At 35.5% G+C, this 18,312-nt stretch overlaps 3 protein-coding genes across 7 annotated transcripts; 1 reads left to right on the forward strand and 2 right to left on the reverse strand.

Moving 5' to 3' along the window:
* Positions 8,811-14,230, forward strand: LOC18611014. Of its 5 annotated transcripts, none has more exons than XM_018114276.1 (12): positions 8,811-9,263; positions 9,377-9,453; positions 10,101-10,176; positions 10,690-10,779; positions 10,953-11,075; positions 11,334-11,753; positions 12,047-12,447; positions 12,578-12,677; positions 12,771-12,830; positions 12,916-13,002; positions 13,325-13,453; positions 13,676-14,230. In XM_018114276.1, the coding sequence occupies exons 2-12, from the start codon at positions 9,407-9,409 to the stop codon at positions 13,976-13,978; spliced, it is 1,836 nt and encodes a 611-aa protein (XP_017969765.1). In that variant the 5' UTR covers positions 8,811-9,263; positions 9,377-9,406; the 3' UTR covers positions 13,979-14,230. The 5 variants fall into 5 exon arrangements, with proteins under 5 accessions (XP_017969765.1, XP_017969766.1, XP_007047081.2 ...); XM_018114277.1 differs by having other exon boundaries at positions 10,104-10,176; XM_007047019.2 differs by lacking the exons at positions 8,811-9,263; positions 9,377-9,453 and adding an exon at positions 9,844-9,966 and having other exon boundaries at positions 10,104-10,176; positions 10,641-10,779.
* Positions 14,416-15,328, reverse strand: LOC18611016 (protein MIZU-KUSSEI 1). Its single transcript, XM_007047023.2, has one exon. The coding sequence runs from the start codon at positions 15,040-15,042 to the stop codon at positions 14,443-14,445; it is 600 nt and encodes a 199-aa protein (XP_007047085.2). The 5' UTR covers positions 15,043-15,328; the 3' UTR covers positions 14,416-14,442.
* On the reverse strand, positions 16,558-17,397 carry LOC18611017 (STS14 protein). Its single transcript, XM_007047024.2, has one exon. It carries the CDS (start codon positions 17,292-17,294, stop codon positions 16,761-16,763), a length of 534 nt encoding a protein of 177 aa, XP_007047086.2. The 5' UTR covers positions 17,295-17,397; the 3' UTR covers positions 16,558-16,760.

The following is an 18,312-nucleotide window of genomic DNA, read 5'->3' on the forward strand; positions in this document are numbered from 1 at the left end:
GATACATGATCTCTGTTTAACAAGTATGATTTAAAAAATTATCGTGAAAATTTAATCTAATTCCGATTCATAACAACTTTTCCTTTTAGATAAGAGATACCAAAATTGATCAATCAGTAATTGTCTAGGAATCAAAGGTATGGACATTGACTAATCACCAGCAATATTTATATGATCAGTTAAATGAAATCAAACTGAAGCATGCTTGAAGACTTGAAGAGGATAAAAAAGTCTTAACCCATTCGAGCTGTCTTCTTCATCTTCTACCTTTCAATTTTTGCCTTCGAAAATATCTTGAAACCCAAGCCAATAAAAACATATTAGGTCTAGGAAGCAAGCTTATTCATTCCTCTTTTCTTCATGATTATCTTTCAAGTTAAGAAAGCTTTCACAAGCTTATTTTTCTACTTGTCAACATGCACAAAAGCTATTTAAAAAAAAAAATTTGCTACAAATCGATACTAACAGCAATAGCCATTTAAGTTGGAAAGTAAGAAAAAAAAAAGAGAATCCAAACAAACTTAAGTAGTTCATTCTAGCAGGAAACTGAAGACCTTTTGCAACAGCAATGGACAGGTTTGAAAGTAACTTTCCCACAACCTGCTTTTATCCTGCAATAAATTAAAAATCGAGGGACAAAATACTAGTAAAAGAAAAGTAGAATGAGGGAAAAAATAGAGGCTTTTGGCGGGAGGAGATGCCTGAGGAATGAGGATGATTTTGAACCTTTTGCCAATTCTTGGGTGAGAAGGCAGGCTACAATATTCTGACCAGCAACCAATATTGAACTCCAAAGAAATCCTGACAATAGAACACACACCCGCAGCAAAACTAATTGAAAGATCAAAACAACCCCAACTCTCACCTCACTAAAGGAAAAGAGAACCAAAAAAAACTGGATTTGAAGATGCTATTTCTAGCTTGATACAGTCTTCAAAATCATGGCAAATATATAAATATATAACAATTTTAAATCTTACTTGAATATATTCTCACCTGCTTATTTAAATGTCAAAAAAGTAGTATCTGTACCTTAAGCTTGGACGTTTTTTCTTGTTAACCTTTCTAATCAAGTAGCTTACTCAAATTAAGACATGGTAACTAGCGGGAATTGCCAGGAGAACCTGATTATGGTTTTTCTGGAAAAATCTTTCATCAAGGTGCTTCAGAACAGAACTCAATCCAAACCCAGATAAGGAAAAATCTATGGGAAGCTATCAAATGTAACTACCATACTAGTTAGAAGAATTGTTAGAGATCAACAAAATGAAGGAAATCAAAACAAGACTAATAAGTGAACTCTATCAAATATAACAACCCATACTAGTTAGAAGAATTGTTAAAGAACACAATGAAGGAAATCAAAGCAAGACCAATAAGTGAGCTCTCATAGACTAGGTGTTACAACTCTACACAAAAAAAAAAAAAAAACTGCAGATAAATCAATGGTGCAATCAACTTTTATGCAGGGGTCACAGCAATATTCTGTTCATCATTCCAGCTTTTTCTCAAAGGACATGCAGTCCTAAGTAATTATAACTAGGGTGATATTCAGATACAGTTTGCCAATCAAAGAGTAAAAACATCTGATGGGTCTCTATGGCAGTATAAGACATGTACTTTCCACCTTGAGCTTTGAAATTGAAAATGTTCTGGCTACCATATAATTTAGATAGCAAAGAACTGTTGTACTTGTCATAATCATAAAGGCACCATGCAAATGCATCAAACCCAGACCATTTCTTTTGGACACAATAATTGCATGCATTTACCATTGGGCATCAAATTCTTTGCAGGTGTACCAAAAAAGGGGAAAGAGTGATAAAAAAAACAAAAATATAAGCAAAAATGTATAAAATTCTAGCACGTCTGTATCAATTAAAATGCTAAAAAGTTGTATTGGGTGATTTTCAAACAAGCAACCACCCTTAGACAGGACTATAATTTGCAGGACCAAGCAAATTATGTTAAATCTTACCAAATTGTAACAGAACTCAGCAACCCAAAAGAACTGCAACATATGGAGCATTAACTGGTCAGCAAATCCATAAACAAAGAAAGAAAAAGCAGAAAAGGGAAGCCATTGAAGCAGATGTTCACTCCTTTTGTCAATGGAAGATGAAAATCAGCAGGAAAAAATTTGGTTAAAAAAATCAGGAAAAAAATTTGCGATCTATCTCTCGATTTGTGCGTGTCATCCGCCCACGACGGCGGTTGGATTTTTCTACTTTAAGAGCCAAACATAAGCAAAGCTAAGCAATGTGGGAGTTTTCCGCTTTCGACACATGCTGTTGACCATTTGGCATCACCTTGTTGACTCGCGAATCGGTAGAGACTCAAAACTAGATTCAAGTCCAAGGATAAATTCAAAATCAGCACTCAAATAAACTTTTAGAATATGTGAACAAATATTTTGTTATATAAATAATAAAAAAAAAATATTAAAATTTCACAAGTTATAAAGCTTGTTAACCACTTAAAATTGAGTATCACAAAATTCTAAACTTTATTTGACACGTTACTTATTCTAATCCTTCAAGCTCGAGTTGGGCTCAATAATAAATGAGTCAGATTTGAGTTTTGAATAACTTCTCAATAGCTTGATTTGTGTTTCTCTTTAGTTCGGTTAAAGTAAATTTGACAATGATTGAATCGAATTTAAATATTTATCAAAATAAATTCAAATAACTCACAAATGATTGAATTCAATTCGAGTCGATTTTGACAATAGTTGAATTTAAACATTAATCAAATCAAGCTAGAGTAACTCTCGAATAATTTGATTTGTGTATACCTTTACTTCAATTAGAGTTAGTTCAACAATGACTGAATGAGTTGAATTCGAAAGACGTGATATGCTTATTACCTTATTTTAAATTAAATAAATTTTTATACTTTTACTTTAAATGATATAAATTTTATAATTAATTATTAACTTAATTAAAATATCATTTGTCATTTTATACTATATAGCATTAATGTGATATAGTAACATATTATAATTGATGACAATATGACATGCTAACATATCATAATAGATGATAACATGATATATTAATTTAACATTATAATATAATTATGTGATGTTTTTCATATTTCATATCAATACCATTATAATGTCATACGAATATTAAATAACAAGTGATATTTTGATTAATGATAAATAATTAATTATTAATAATAAAAATTTATTTATTTAAAAAAAAGAATTTGATTAAATATAATAAAAAATAAAAAATTATTTAATTTTTAAAAATAATTTATAAAGTTATTTAAGTATTATATCCATTCGAATTGACTTGTTTGCACCCTTTTTCTATGTAGTCATGGGCCCGTTAAGGATAACCTTTCGGGTCTTGAAAGTCAGCCCAATCAAGAAACCAATGGGCCAAAAATGAAAGTCCAAAAACAAAATATTGGAGACCTAAAAAGAAGTCAAAACATAAAGTTATATGTGTGTGTATATATATATAAATATATATATATATTTTTAAGGTCAACGTAGAACTCAGTTAGGTGAGTGGTTTTTTACCTGAATTTTTTTTTCTTTTTGGCAGGCGGCCTTTCCATGTGGCCTCTAGCTGGTAGAGCAAATTATCTAATAATTAAATTTTTAACAGGATTGGGGTTTGTGGTTTGATTTTCAACTAATTAACAGTAGCCAACTTGTTTGTTGGATGTGGTTTATTGCTTTATGTTAAGTTATTATATTTATCAGATAAGTCTTTAAGGAAATAGTTGAATGGATCAGTGGTTCTAACCTCTAAGATTTGCTACAATTTGGTACAACCAAAGCATATTCATTGAGACATAATGAAACCAGGAAGCAATCTGTGATTATCTTCTCAAATTTTAGTTGCTCTCAAGCTAATTTGCACAATGGAATGAGATGTCAAGAAGTGGGTATCCACCTTTTGTGTTTACCTGCTCTTTTTTCATGGCTTTTTTTTTTTTTTTGCTCCATATTAAAATTTTCTATTGCTTTCTGGAGCCCCCCTCCCCCCCCATCCTTTATTCTATTATCTTCCTTTTGAGAAAGAAAGTCTGCTTAAAAAGAGTTGAAAGTCACATTGGATTTTATTCTCCATTGATCGAAATTAGTGAAGCAAGCTATGCTTTTAAAATAGATCTGATATGGGTTTTACCAAGTTTCTTTTCTTCGTAAAAACTTTTATTAACAGAGTTGAACCAGTTCTCAAGTCTGGTTAAGGCATAAAGGGTACTAGTATGAAAGCGAAAAGGAAAAGGATTGTGGGTACTTTAGCAAGATGGGGAGTTTTTAGTAAAGCAAAGAGTAGCAGGTTGTCAATCCTCATTCCCTTCACGAGAAATAAAGAAAGGCACATCAGCTTTTTCTCAGAATTCGTCAATTCATGGTAGGTCATATCTGCTGCCTGCTGGCTGCTAACTTTCAAATGTTCTTTTCTAACATAACCCCACTTCCTTGTAACATAATTACATGATTAATTTTGTGATTAGCGCAATCAATGGACCCCTCTAAGTTGGAAATTTGGTTCAACCATGCAGTCTGAATGTGGCATAGTCATCATCATCAGATTGTTATTCTCTTCTCAAAAAATTAATCTGATGTAATGTGCAGTGGTCACGTTTCAGCAAAGAATTGATCATAGATTAATCCTTTTGTCTTGGTGAAGACATGATTTAGTATTTTCTTGGACCATGAGGCAATATTTCAGCAAATGACAAGTACTACATAGGCTTAAAAAGGAGCTTTTGTTGTAGACATTGTAGTACTGTTTCTTTATATTTGCTCAAAATCTGAAGAACATTGATTGGATATACTGAGAAAATTAAAGAAAGGAAACCAACACAAATGTTGGATTTAAACTAAATTTCATCGCTTGAATGTTCTTGGTTTACACTACATTTGTGTACCATTGTGGGGATTAGGACCATGACAACACAGATAAATTATACAGGCCTTGAGAATGATTTTATTGATATAATATCTGATGGAGAAAAAACAGAACAATGACAATGCAGTTGATGGATATTAATCAAGCCTTGACCCCCCTAAGGGATGCATCAAGTTTTCTTTTGGACTTTGAACCAACCCATATGGGAGAGATAGAGAGAGAAGGAGTGGAGTGGGGACAGAAACGGGGAAGGGAGAGATACCTTTTGCTGGTTATGATTGGCATTGACTCCCTTGTCCAAATGTCCTTGGAAAGTTCGCTTTTTGTATCGCAATTGTGGGATTCTACGCCTTCCCCATTCCCTAACCCAAACTGCTACAATCAAACCTTGTAAAACACCCCCCATATGGCCACGAGGGCCATAAGCCTTCCCATTTTCCCACCACTTTAACATACAGTAATGCCAAATTGCTTACCCTCTCTCCATCTCTCTCTCTCTCTCTCTCTCTCCTCTTTGGCCAATATTAATAGGTATTNATGCCAAATTGCTTACCCTCTCTCCATCTCTCTCTCTCTCTCTCTCTCTCCTCTTTGGCCAATATTAATAGGTATTTTCTGTGGATTTCGTGGTTTTGTTCGACCAACTAAAAGCACTGTTTAGTCCCCCACTCTTTGAGGCTTGACAGATTCATGGGTAGTCTCAATGGAGAAGCCCTGCTTTTGAATTCTGAATCACGTTTTTGAATAAAGTTACGTGATTTGGGCACTTCATTCTTGTTTATATGAATTGTCCTTTTCTTCTTATGTCAAAGCTGATGGCAGAGCTGGTTTTGAGTGCAGAATGATGATAACTACAAATAAATTTGATATTTTCTGCCTCCAGGCATGCCTCAAGAATCCACAAATTATCATTATCAAATAAAGATTTATACCAGCAAATTTCTGGTATGTTTAGTAAAGAAGTATCAACAATTTTGTAGGAATGCAGCAGATGCTTAGAGATGTCTGAGAAGCTATGAACAACAATTTATATAGACAGATTGAGTTATAATTTTGTTTCCACAAGAAACAAGCAACTATGGTAACAGAAACAAAAACAAGCACCTTCGTAGCAGAGTCCTATGAACCTGTTTCTCTGAATTTTCCAGGCTTCCTTTGAAATTCATACATCTTTTGTTTTCGTTTCTAATTTGTCTTCGCTTCAGTTGAATATTGTAGTAAGAAATTCCTTGAGAAGTGCAAATTTTGCTGCAAGTACAGGATGTGAACTCACCACCTTCTGATTGATTTTCAAGTTTCAACTTCTCTTCTTCAATACAACATGGTCCTAGGGGATCTTGGCATTGTTTAACCATTCAGAAAAAAAATTTGTTGAAAATAAAACTTGATAATTGAGGGAATATAACCTGATTCAAGACCCCTGGAGACACATGGGTATCTAACCTAACCTTGTGCTTACAAACTGACAACTTTTCGAGAAAAATCTCAGTTTGCATCATGCATGGAACTTCGGGCCTGTTAGATTAGGGGGATATTATTAATACACCTCGATGGTTTCATTGATCTATGAAGCATGTCTGTCAGTTTCATTTGAAAATTTGATTCTCTTCACTTACTCTCTGTAACCAAACAAAAATTTACAGGTTTTTCTCGGAATTCTTATATTTTTTTGTCATTGAGAAGCAACCCATCTGACTTGTATAAAAATCTAGATAATAAGATAAAATAGAAGTTTCATTTGTTTATTATTGAGACTGCAAAATTTCAGCCCTTTGCTGATAGAGCCTAAAATATCAGAATAGCTCCAAAAGAACTCTCTGTCTCTCTCTCTCTCTCATTGACCCCAATGGAAGAATCACTTAGCAAAGTAGATATAAGAAGACGTAAATGATGATGTTAAGTACCCAGGTTAAATTAATCAGTTTCATAATATCGTATATAGTAATGCTTCTGAAAGGTAATATCTCACAATCTGTCAATGTAGAAATATTAGCAGCAACCGAAATTGATTTGACAGAAATGGCCAAAATTTTCAGCTAATCTAAGCCATCCTTCATCCTGAAGTTTAATCATATTAAAACATCATTTTTTTTCCTCTAAGCTACCTTGCAGATTGGACTGATTTGTTTATAGACTAGGCTTTTGGATTTTTCTGCAATCTCAATATAAAAGGTGTCAATTAAACAATTATTAATAAGAAAGTTTTTCAATTTAGCAAACTCTCTCTTTCCCTCTTCCTACCTCCTTCTTCCTTGTTGCAGTGATAAGAGAAACTTTTTCTCAGTAGTTGAGTATGACGACAAAAAGAGAGACCTGGCTACCTTACAACACACACAATCCTGCTTTTTTCTTTTGTATTGATCTTGGAAAAGGTCAAGCCCCAATAACCCTTTTTTTATTTTTTAGTTTTGTGGATTCTATGACAAACGTTAGTCTCTTTGACAGTGAAGGACAATCTGGGAATCTGGCTTTGCCCCTATTTTCTCCAAAAAGGAGATTTAGACAAAGAGAAACCCCACAAAACCTCATTTCCTATTAAGCATCCAATGTCTCCTTTTAAAACTTCACCTTTCATCCCTTTTGAGGTGAGGTGAGGTGAGAGCCTGCTATTGGTTTTTTAACCTTACTATTGTTAGCAACTTACATTTGGACATAAACAAGTTCTTGGTTAGTGTTCATTTGTTTTTTGAAAATTTCTTGGTTAGTGTTCATAATCCTTTATATTTGGAAGGACTCGCCTGAGACTTTCTTCTAGCCGGTTAAAGTATAATTTTTGCTGAATTGACTAGCTAATCAAGCCAATGGAATCATGATTGTTTTTTAGATAAAAGGAACAAAACAACAGGTTGAGTTGAGGATAATTGGATGTTAAATGGCCTGCATGAATGATGATATAATCCAAAATGGCAGTTTGCCCGATAACATAAATTATTTGCTTAGAGTATTGTTGTAAGATTAGTTGGAAAACCAACTCAAAATACCAGCCTTTCCAAGTGGATTAGGCCAATTTGTGATCTTTTAGTTGAAACATTTTAACATTTAATCAAACTAACCACCATTTTCCACCCATGTTAAGCAACCATTTTAATACAGTAATGATGGTTTTGTTCATTGAATTGATTTGAGTTGCTTGATTTGCCAATTGTGAGAACAGAAACTTTTGTCATGTATAAACATGTGATAGGCTGATTTTTCTCACATCTGAGTCAACAAGTTGGTGAATGGGTGATGCACCAAATTCAATCAAAGTGCGGAGCTAACTTCATGGCTAAAGCTGGAGAGGGAAAAAGAGAACTTGACCTTTTGTTCTTTTCAGATTTTGTTGAGAAAAGTTATGTTAGCTAAGACAAGAAATTCTGGTGGCCAGACTTCTGTAGCTCTGCAGTTTTGGCTTATTACTATAGTAAGCCTAAAAATGAAATGAACAGCACAATATTATTTTTTCCCCAAAGATTATACCAAACTATTGGTGCAAAAGTAAATTAAGATACCACTTTGATAATTTTTACATTTCACAGCTTTACTGAGATATGTCAGAGATTTGCTCATGAAAAATTTACCAAAACAAAGTAATTTTCAGGTAATTAAACAAAATTCTGACACGTACCCATAATCTCAATACTGTTCCTACGTATATATATCAAGTTGAGGATAGTAGTATCAGCGTAGAGTAGCAGTATCAGTATGAGACAGGGCAGCAGGGAGGGTCACCAACTCCCACTTGCTTTCCAACAAGAGAAAAGAACGTAGAAAATGAGGTATCAATAAATAAATGCTTTTGTAGACTAAAATTTCCTTCTCTCTACGTCTAAAATCCTCCTCTCATTGATCGATACTTTGGACCTCTTGTTGAGTGAAGAAAATTGTCCACTTTTGGACCTTTGACAATTGACATTAAAAGGGGGTATAGTGTCAAAAAAGAAAGCTTGTGTGCCTGTGCTCACTTTCTTCTTCAGCCCACGAGCTGGTTTACATCTTTTAACGCGAAAAAAAAGAGACCCTCCTCATTGCAAAAGCTAACTGATTTATAGAGTGAGTGAAGTGAGTGCCTTAGAAAAGAGAAAGAAAACACTGGTCAAAAGCCAAAAAGTCTTATCTTTTCTTAGCCGTATTTGTGGGTTTATATGCAAAAGCATTTTCACTCCTCTGCTAAGTTGCAGGCTGTTTTTAGCAGCAAAATGATCAACTTTCTGCGTTGTGGTTGGTTCCCGGAAGTCCTAGTACTCTAAAAAATGCAAGAAGACAAGTTAAGTTTTGGAGTGTAATCACGGGTCTCTGTGCACCTACTTGGTTTCTGTCTCTCTCTCTGTTCACAATACTGTACCCGGTTGATCTTCCTCAGAACCCTTCTGGAGTTCCCTTGTTTTTTCTTTTAGCGTCTAATTGGTAAAGCCCTCTACTTTGTTCCATTTCTGCTGTCCTTCTATCAAGAAATGTTTTCCTTTCTTCTTTTTTGGTTGTTATGTTCAGTTATAAGCTCTGTGATCATATTTTCTCAGTGAGGGGATTTCAAGGCAGTGGAGACTAAAATGTTGGGACTGAGAGTGACATCATCAAGACACAAGCGTTCAAAGAGGTGACTGTTCAAAAATCTTTTGTTGGTTTGCGATCACTATTGTTGTACTATGATGTTAAGATTTTCTCTAACTGGAAGGAGTTCTGGGATGGAATTACTTAAGAATACTTGGAACTTTGAGCATTTACAGAAGCAGAAAACCTGAAGAGGCATATGCATGCCTATTCTCCTTTATTAATTTGGTTTCATGTCCATAGTTTTGGTCGGTCATTAAATGCTTTTGTGGTCCAGATGGAGTAACAAAGGGGAGTGTTTTCAAATCATGGAACTGCTTGATTTTGGGCTTCTGGCATCAAATGTTTCTTTTCTCTGCTTAAGATTTGTTGATTATTCTGCTTTTTTTCTTCCTCTTTTCAATCTCTCAGTTTTCTTATTTTTGATAACTTTTGTAATTAATAAGTCATAGGTGAGCTATTTGAAGTAATTGAAAACCGTTTTCAGAAAATGATAGCAAAGCGAACCGCTGGTACAGGGTGAGGAAGACACCATTGGTCTTTCTGCTTCTAAAAATATGTGAGAAAAGTTAATCTCATTGCTTGAGTTTTCGAAAATACTCATGAGAGGCTACGAATTGCAATGACAGTCTTCAAATCCTGCGTTTTGCAAATCTTATCTATTGATTTTTGGCGCTTGATTTTGTCACATAGCAGCTTTCCTGATAAGAATAGAGATGAGGAAGATACCTTGGGTAGTTCTCTTGAAGCATCAAATCGAATAAAGCTGGTAATTCATTCCCTTTAGCCTTTTAACTCTAAAAGTAATTTGCAAGCTACTATTTTTCTATAGTTGGTTAAAGAGCTTAAAGCATAATGATTTGATTATCTTATTGTTTCTTTGACTAATGACTGTTTTTCTCCTGCATCCAATGTAAAGGCCTAGTACAATGCCAGCTACATGTAACTTATTTCAAGGATCTCTTTTTTTCCTTCCCTTTTCCACGCTCCTTTCTCTTTCTTTTTTCATTTACCTCCTCGTTGCTACAAAGTGGGGATAATGTAATCGAATTATTGATACAAACCAGTCCTTTAGCCGAAAGTCTAGATGGAGATGTATAAAAAAAATTATATTATTTCATTTATGCTTGAAAAACTGGGATCTAAGGCTGTCTAAAGGAGTTAATATCTCTTGCTAGACTAATCATTTGAGATCAATAAAAGAATACTCATCCTAAATTCATCTGCTCCTAGAGAATATTTTTCCATTGGCCAAGGGTCTGATTTATATATCCGGTACCAGGATATGGGGCACTTAAAGGACTCTGCCAAAACCCAGAAGAAGCAATCTCCTACTCCCAGCACTGAGGTCCAAAACTCTTTGAAGCAAGAGGTGTGGAACTGAACCTGTTTTAGCATTGTGCTCATCTTTGGATATCACAGGGCTTGAATTCATATTGGGAGTGGCCCAGTCAGGTCTTACATAACCCAAGATTAGGCCACAGCTCACAAGTTATTCTATTGCTCTTATGACGTTTTTTTTCTTTCCAAAAATCTTTTGTGCAGATTTTACAGCTTGAGAAAAGATTAGAAGATCAATTTGAGGTTCGTCGTGCACTGGAAACAGCATTGGGTTATAGAACTTCCTCCCATGATGATACAAATGAAACGTCAGTGTCAATATCTAAGGTGGCTCCTCTAAATTCTTATTTCTCTGGGAAATAGGTGTTCATTGTTTTTGTTTTTCTTCTTCTTCTTGATTTTTTTTTAATGATATCGCTCCGAGTAAATTGCAATTGTGTTTTGGCACTGCTACTTCTAGTCTCCGTAGACAATTGAATTCTCATATATGCCCATGTTTACCTTAGAGATAAGTTTCTTCGTCTACATTTAGGCCTTTCATCATATGTTCTTGATGGTCTGCCTCTTGACACTGCTTTTCTGCAGCCAGCTACAGAATTAATCAAGGAAATTGCGGTTTTAGAGTTGGAAGTTGTATATTTGGAGCAGTACCTTCTCTTGTTGTATCGGAAAGCCTTTGATCAACAAATTGTTTCTATATCACCATCTAAAAGGGATGAAAGGTTAAAATCACCAGTAGATACCCCAAGAGGAAGATTTCCAGATGTTTCCAGACCTGATGATCCACCAAAAGTTGAAAATTCAGCTGTAAAGTCTGCTTATTGTGACAAATTATGGAAGGAGCCTAGTGGCATTGGAGCAGAAAAACTATTAGATTCTGGTGTTCATCGCTGTCATTCCTCACTATCGCAGCGTTCAGCATTTTCAAGTAGGACTTCTCCTCCAGATGAGACTTTGGATAAAGCTGTTCGAGCCTGCCATTCACAACCTTTGTCCATGATGGAGGTAACTTATTTTTAGCATGTAATCTTCTGAGTTTCTTTGTGTTTTACATTTTTTTTTAGTTGCTGGTCATAACATCATAGTAAAGCATTACGTTGTTTATTATTTCTGGGAAGGGGATCAATGATCAGAAATGACTCCATACTTGAGATAATTTAGTTCAAATCAATCATCATCAATTGGATTGCATCCACAGCAGAACAAATTAAATTTATGAGAGAATTATCTCTTCAGATGATAGTTATGGCAATTTGAGGATCTTTTGTGGATTATAACTTTTGCTTGGTTCTTTACAGTATGCTCAGAATGCATCCAATATAATCAGTCTGGCTGAGCATCTTGGCACTCGCATTTCTGATCATATTCCAGAGACACCAAACAAGCTTTCTGAAGATATGATCAAGTGCATGTCTGCTATATATTGCAAGCTTGCAGACCCACCTTTGATCCAAAACGACTTTTCATCTCCCAATTCATCCGTGTCATCAGCAAGTGCTTTTTCCCCACAGGATCAGCAGGACATGTGGAGTCCAGGATTCAGAAATAATTCATCTTTTGATGTACGGTTAGATAACCCTTTCCATGTGGAAGGACTTAAAGAGTTTAGTGGACCATATAGCACAATGGTTGAAGTCCCATGGATTTTCAGAGATAGTCAGAAATTGGGTGATGTGGAACACTTGCTACAAAATTTCAGGTGAGTCTTCCTGACATGTAATTATCACAAGAAAAACCCATTTCTGATGATACCGGGATCATCTAGCAACATTAGATGGTGTGCTCATCTTGCAGCTTTTCAATGTGTTTATCAAATAATTCTGTTATAGGTCACTTATCTGTCGACTGGAAGAAGTTGATCCTAGTAAGTTGAAACATGAAGAGAAGCTGGCATTCTGGATAAATATACACAATGCACTAGTGATGCATGTAAGTTTTCTCAACGATGAAAAGAATCTGCTTTGTAGTGTCAGCTCCATTTTTTAATGTGACAGATTATAATCAGTCTTTCTTTCATAATAGGCATTTTTGGCTTATGGTGTTCCACAAAATAATATGAAGAGATTCTTTCTACTGTTGAGAGTAAGAATAACCTGTCTCATTTTTGTGTTTCTTCAATGATGAAACAAGATTAGTATGTGTTAGCTCATACTCTTGTACTATCCAGGCAGCATATAACATTGGTGGTCACACCATCAGTGCAGATACAATACAGGGTTCCATCCTTGGATGTCGAATGTCTCGGCCAGGACAGGTAGATCTCGGGCCATATCCTTCCTGTCCTTGATTTTGATTTCTTACCTAAAAATTTTGTTAAGACCTTGTAGAGACAGGACTCCAGTCCAAAATCACAATTCTTCATGAGAAGCTTGTCTATGATATACATGAACAATATTTCTGCTTTTCCTTTTCTTCGTAAAAAAAATACATAAGATAGGACGGAAAAAGCAGAGGAACCTGTCAATTATTTCACCTGAGGTGTAATAAAGCATTTAGTTTTAGTTTTAATTTCCCCAGTGAGGTTGATTTAATTCATGTTTTAAGGGGGTGCTAATAAAGCTTTCTCCTGCTTGTAGTGGCTTCGGTTATTACTTTCTTCAAGGGCAAAATTTAAAACTGGAGATGAAAGGCAGGCATATGCAATTGAACATCCAGAACCTCTTTTACATTTTGCACTCTGTTCAGGAAACCATTCTGATCCTGCGGTACTTTATCATCTTTTATCTGTGTTTTTCTCTTACTATTAACACCAATGATAGAATGTTCTATTGTCACTCCAATTAATTAACGATTACTGGTGAAGGATTGTTAAAAAATTATAACTTAATGGCAATTTATAATAACAATCAGTTGAAAGATACTATTCTCAATGTGTTTTTTTACATGGGAATTATCAACCTTCTGATTAATTTTATTCTTTTCTTTAGGTCCGTGCCTACACACCAAAGAGAGTATTTCAAGAGCTGGAAACTGCAAAAGAAGAGTACATTCGAGCTACCTTTGGTATCCGCAAAGAGCAGAAAATTTTGTTACCAAAGATTGTAGAGTCATTTGCAAAGGATTCAAGTTTGTGTCCAGCTGGTGTCATCGAAATGGTCCAACAATCTTTGCCTGAATCACTTCGTAGGAGTATTAGAAAATGCCAGCTAGGAAAATCCCGCAAGAGCATTGAATGGATTCCTCACAACTTTACCTTTAGGTATCTAATAACTAAAGAGTTAGTAAGATGATTGCATGTATGCATTCATGCATAGTTCTTGGGCATGATGCATTTGCAAGTATTTTTGTTTTGGAAGATTTCACATTTTTCATTGTACAAAGTAGATATGAAAAGGGAAATGGTAGGATATAACAATTTGGCATCTTTTGTAATGTAATTGCCATTATGCTGTGTCATGCAATAGAAGAATCAATGATTTCTGTACTGTGCATTGAAGTTTGTATATAGTTTTGGGGTGAGCTATTCCTTGATTTAGCCTGAATACTTGCTAATCTCCATGCTTATTTGCTGGTATCAAACCAAACTGTAGTATATTCAATCACAAAAAGTATAGATTCTGACATGGATTCCTGCTAAATTGTTAACTAGGAATGTTTCATAAAAGTTGTCTATTTCACAAACCAATACTAGTGCTTGCATGTTATATTTTGAACAATCAAATAATGCTGCTAAAAGAAACAGAAGAATGAATTGCTAATTACCAAGAAAGAATATACTGAACTCTTGTCCGAAACAATTCGAAGGATCTGTCAAATGGTATGACTCTGTATCATCAGAACCAACTACTCGCTCAAACTGGCCTCTCAAGTATTTGTATCCACCTGTCTCTGTACCTCTGTGCAGCATTATCCCAGCTCCAGCCGAAACCATCTGCATCATATCAAGCACCAATTTCTCCTCTCCCATTTCCAACCTTCTGGCGAACCCTACCTTCTGTCCATTGCAATACGTCACCCAGCCCTGTGAACTACCTGGACCATGGACAGGCTCCAGGACTACTCGAAGAACACCGTACTGGATCGAACTGGTGAATCCTCGTGTGCTAAGAGGAAGTTCGACGAGGACCAAGGGAACGCTTTTTGTGTTTTCTTGCAAGCAAAGCTTAACTTTGTTACCATATATGGGACAAATGACGGTGCCAGTGACTAGTGTTACGGTGTCAGGTAAGCAATAGGAAAAGATTAACTTGTTGTATGCCCAGCATGGTGACAAAAGGTCCATGACTTGACGTAATAAATTCCCCAACGTAAGTTGATGATGACTGTTGACGCTGGTACCTTCACCCTTTTCCATCAATGAACAATTCTTTGCTGTTTCCTAGAAAAAAAAAACCGCCCAAGAGGAAAAATGTCAAAAAAGATAAAAGAAAACAGTTGCATGGGGTAAGAAAGAAGATTAAAGTGATTAGGATGGAGAAATTTGAAGGACGAAGAGTTCTGAAGGGAATCAAAGTGTTCCAAGTTTAGCTGAAGAAGTCCTTGTTCAGTAACATCTCAGATACCTTGGCGCTTATCCTGCTTGTTTCATTGATCCCAAATGCATGTTTTGAAGTTTATTGGGCCGGATTCGGCCCCTCATAGTTTCGTTTGGGTTTGTAGTTTGTACTTCTAGTTGGGCTTAATCTAAAGTAGAATTCCCTTTTCTAACTTCATTATTGTTTCACATGGACCTACGATAATTTAGAACTTGAGAATTTTGACTACTAAGTTTTGATTGGGCTGGTTAGAGTTGAAGCATATGCTGCAAATGTGCCCAGGCCCAATTAGCCACAGTTTACATGCCTATTGTCTATATGGATGAATAAAATTGGATCAAATCAATTATCAAATCCAATCAAATGTAATTTAGATAAAACGGCTCAATCTCGTTGATTCATTCAGTTTATTGATTTGAAAATTTTAGTTTAATTGATTTATTTGATCTTAAAACGGAACTAATATATATTTTAAATTTATATAAAATATATAAAATTTTAAATATTAATTTGATGGTTTATGTAAAAGTATATAATTATGTGAGTGAAAGATAAATTTTATTTTTTTATATTTAGATTATTTATATATTTTATAATTATGAATGAAGTTTATAAATTTCAATATTATAATTTGTAAAAAATAAAAGTGATAAAATTTTAATTCTTTTGACTTAAAATTGAAGCCACTGAACTAATTTGATATTTGATCAATTTGATACTTCATTAAATTTGATAAATTTTAATAAATTTTCTAAAATTATTTGATATATTTAATTTTTAGTGACATGACGGATTAAATAGACTGAACTGATTAATTGTTGACCCCTGACAGTCCAACGGGTAAATAACTCAGTCAAGCACAGCGAGTGACACATTGAACTTGAACATCTGACTCCAAAAATCCCTATCTCAATTCAATTTTAGCTCGTCTCCTGCATCTGCACGTGACCCCATCTCATAATTTGACACTAAAAATCTGGCAATCTCGGTGAAACCTACAGAGTTGGGCTCAATCATGATCATCTGTCACACGTACGTTGTGCCAGCCAAGTCTTGTGAGGACACTCGTGCTCTTGGCCCGGGTTCTGTCGGCAGAGTGCATCAGTTTTGGTTACAGTACCATTTCCTTTTCAGCAGCTCAAAGCCTTGACCTGAATTGTTGGATCACATTCTTAGTTGTTCCTTTCAGTTATTAATCAACATAATAGCCTGAATCTCCCTAGTCCCACCACCCACCTTTTATAGTTAATTTTGATGATGAATCATGCTCAACAAAGTGGTCAGTCACTCCCAAAATTGTAAATGGAAGGAAAGAAGAATGTACCAGAGAAAACTTTATCACAACAATTATTGATGTTATTTAGTATCCAAATTATGGGATATTGGAAGATATGATATAATATTGTTGTTCCCTACTTTCATCCAGTACAAGAGACTTAATCAAGCTAGCCCTCTCAAAGCTTTCAAGACATTACCCAGAAACTCTCAGATCGGATCAGATCAGACCAGATAAGCAGCTACATATATGGCTAAATTTCTAGTATGGCTTCTCGCCTATATAATTTCCAGGAGGATTGTAGAAACAAATAGTTAAAGTAATTTGCTCCTTGCATGTAGCTTGTGAGCACCCCAGCTCCGAAGAGTTCTTCCAAACCACTTGCGTGTAAACTCCACACATATGATTTGGTGCACAAGAGTTGCTGGCATAGTTGTAGTAGCTCTTCTCCTTCACCCATGTATCTACTGCCATGCGCGGCGTCACGGCTGCTCCACCGCTCCATAGCTGGTTTGCTCCATACTTATGATCTGTCAAGTTTGCAAACTGACAACCCATTTTGTTCCTTTGGTATCTCGCAAGCCGGCTCGTGGCATTGGCTAGTTGCTCGCTCCACCTGAGTGGTCCAACCCCGACTGCAGCTCTTGCTTGGTTATGTGCTTCCAGGAATTCTCTGGCTGCACTAGGCAGCAGCACTGCCTGAGCCGTGGTGCCAGGGCTGGCTGCTGGTACGACCCCCTGGGCTCTGTCGTGGCAAATAGCTAGAACTAGAACTGCAACCAAGGCGTAGGCCATTCTCTGTTGTCTATAATTGTGTCGTGGTTACCAGAAATAATTTATAGACATCCAAGGATGGGTCTGATCTATTGGGAGAAATTATTACATCACTCCAACAAATTAAGACTCCTTTAAGTGTGATTTGAGGGTGTCATTGTTTTCAAGCTGTCATAAATTTATGATAAACATGATTTCTTTTCTTGCAGTGACATTACTGGTTTACCCTTTTTGGGTTTGGACAAATGAATCAATGATCAATGAGCGATTGAAAAAGAGATCATGCTCAATCTGTAGGCAGAGACGTGTGGTATTTGGGAATTGGGAAGTGGGGGCAATGTGATGGGTGGGAAAGGGTCCAGGTCGGGTAATGCTATTGAAAGACGGGTGGAATTTATGGGATTTGCTGCATCTTATTATTGTTTAACTAAGTTGTTACTTTGATTAATCAGAGTTTTGCATCTATAGATTTTCCTTGGAGCATTGCACGTGACCTTTGTTGACTTCGATATGTAATTTAGTTAGTCTGCCCATGTGATGTGCATTTAATCGTTTACTTCATTAATTTCAACTGTAATTTAAAAAAATAAATAAAATATTTCAATCTCACGTTACAAAAATAAAAAATTTTAAAAAATTTATAAATATAAATATTGCATACTCTATAAAATTAACGTCAAGCGTTACAACGAAGTAAGTAAGATATCCCAATGTCATTTATAAAAATAGACATTGCAAGCTCTATGGAAATTAGTCTTTTGGAGGGAAGAGAAGTAATGGCCTGTGACGTAGCCGCTTACCGGAACCAAAAGGATAAACCAATTGTTCACCCCGTTCTAAACGGCCCAATGGCTAAGTCTGCCATGGTCTTCAAAGGTTCACACACCTTAACTCCAAGATAACTAATAAAAGGCAGGCCCGCTGTTATCTTCATTGGGCAACGTCTTCTTTCTAGAGTAAGAAACTAAGGATCACTTGAAAACAATTCACCCTCCAACCATTTATGTAAAGTTAAAATATACTTAACTGGAGCAACCCA

Source organism: Theobroma cacao, chromosome 1 (genome assembly GCF_000208745.1).
Source record: "Theobroma cacao cultivar B97-61/B2 chromosome 1, Criollo_cocoa_genome_V2, whole genome shotgun sequence".
Taxonomy (NCBI): domain Eukaryota; kingdom Viridiplantae; phylum Streptophyta; class Magnoliopsida; order Malvales; family Malvaceae; genus Theobroma; species Theobroma cacao.

Bases quoted from the DNA above. Each gene is read 5' to 3' on its own strand.
- LOC18611014 (XM_007047017.2), top strand. From the start codon at position 10,030: ATGACAGTCTTCAAATCCTGCGTTTTGCAAATCTTATCTATTGATTTT. The intron at 11,076-11,333 runs GTGGCTCCTCTA...GCTTTTCTGCAG, and splicing joins CGTCAGTGTCAATATCTAAG to CCAGCTACAGAATTAATCAA. The intron at 12,448-12,577 runs GTGAGTCTTCCT...ATTCTGTTATAG, and splicing joins CACTTGCTACAAAATTTCAG to GTCACTTATCTGTCGACTGG.
- LOC18611016 (XM_007047023.2), bottom strand. From the start codon at position 15,042: ATGGAAAAGGGTGAAGGTACCAGCGTCAACAGTCATCATCAACTTACG.
- LOC18611017 (XM_007047024.2), bottom strand. From the start codon at position 17,294: ATGGCCTACGCCTTGGTTGCAGTTCTAGTTCTAGCTATTTGCCACGAC.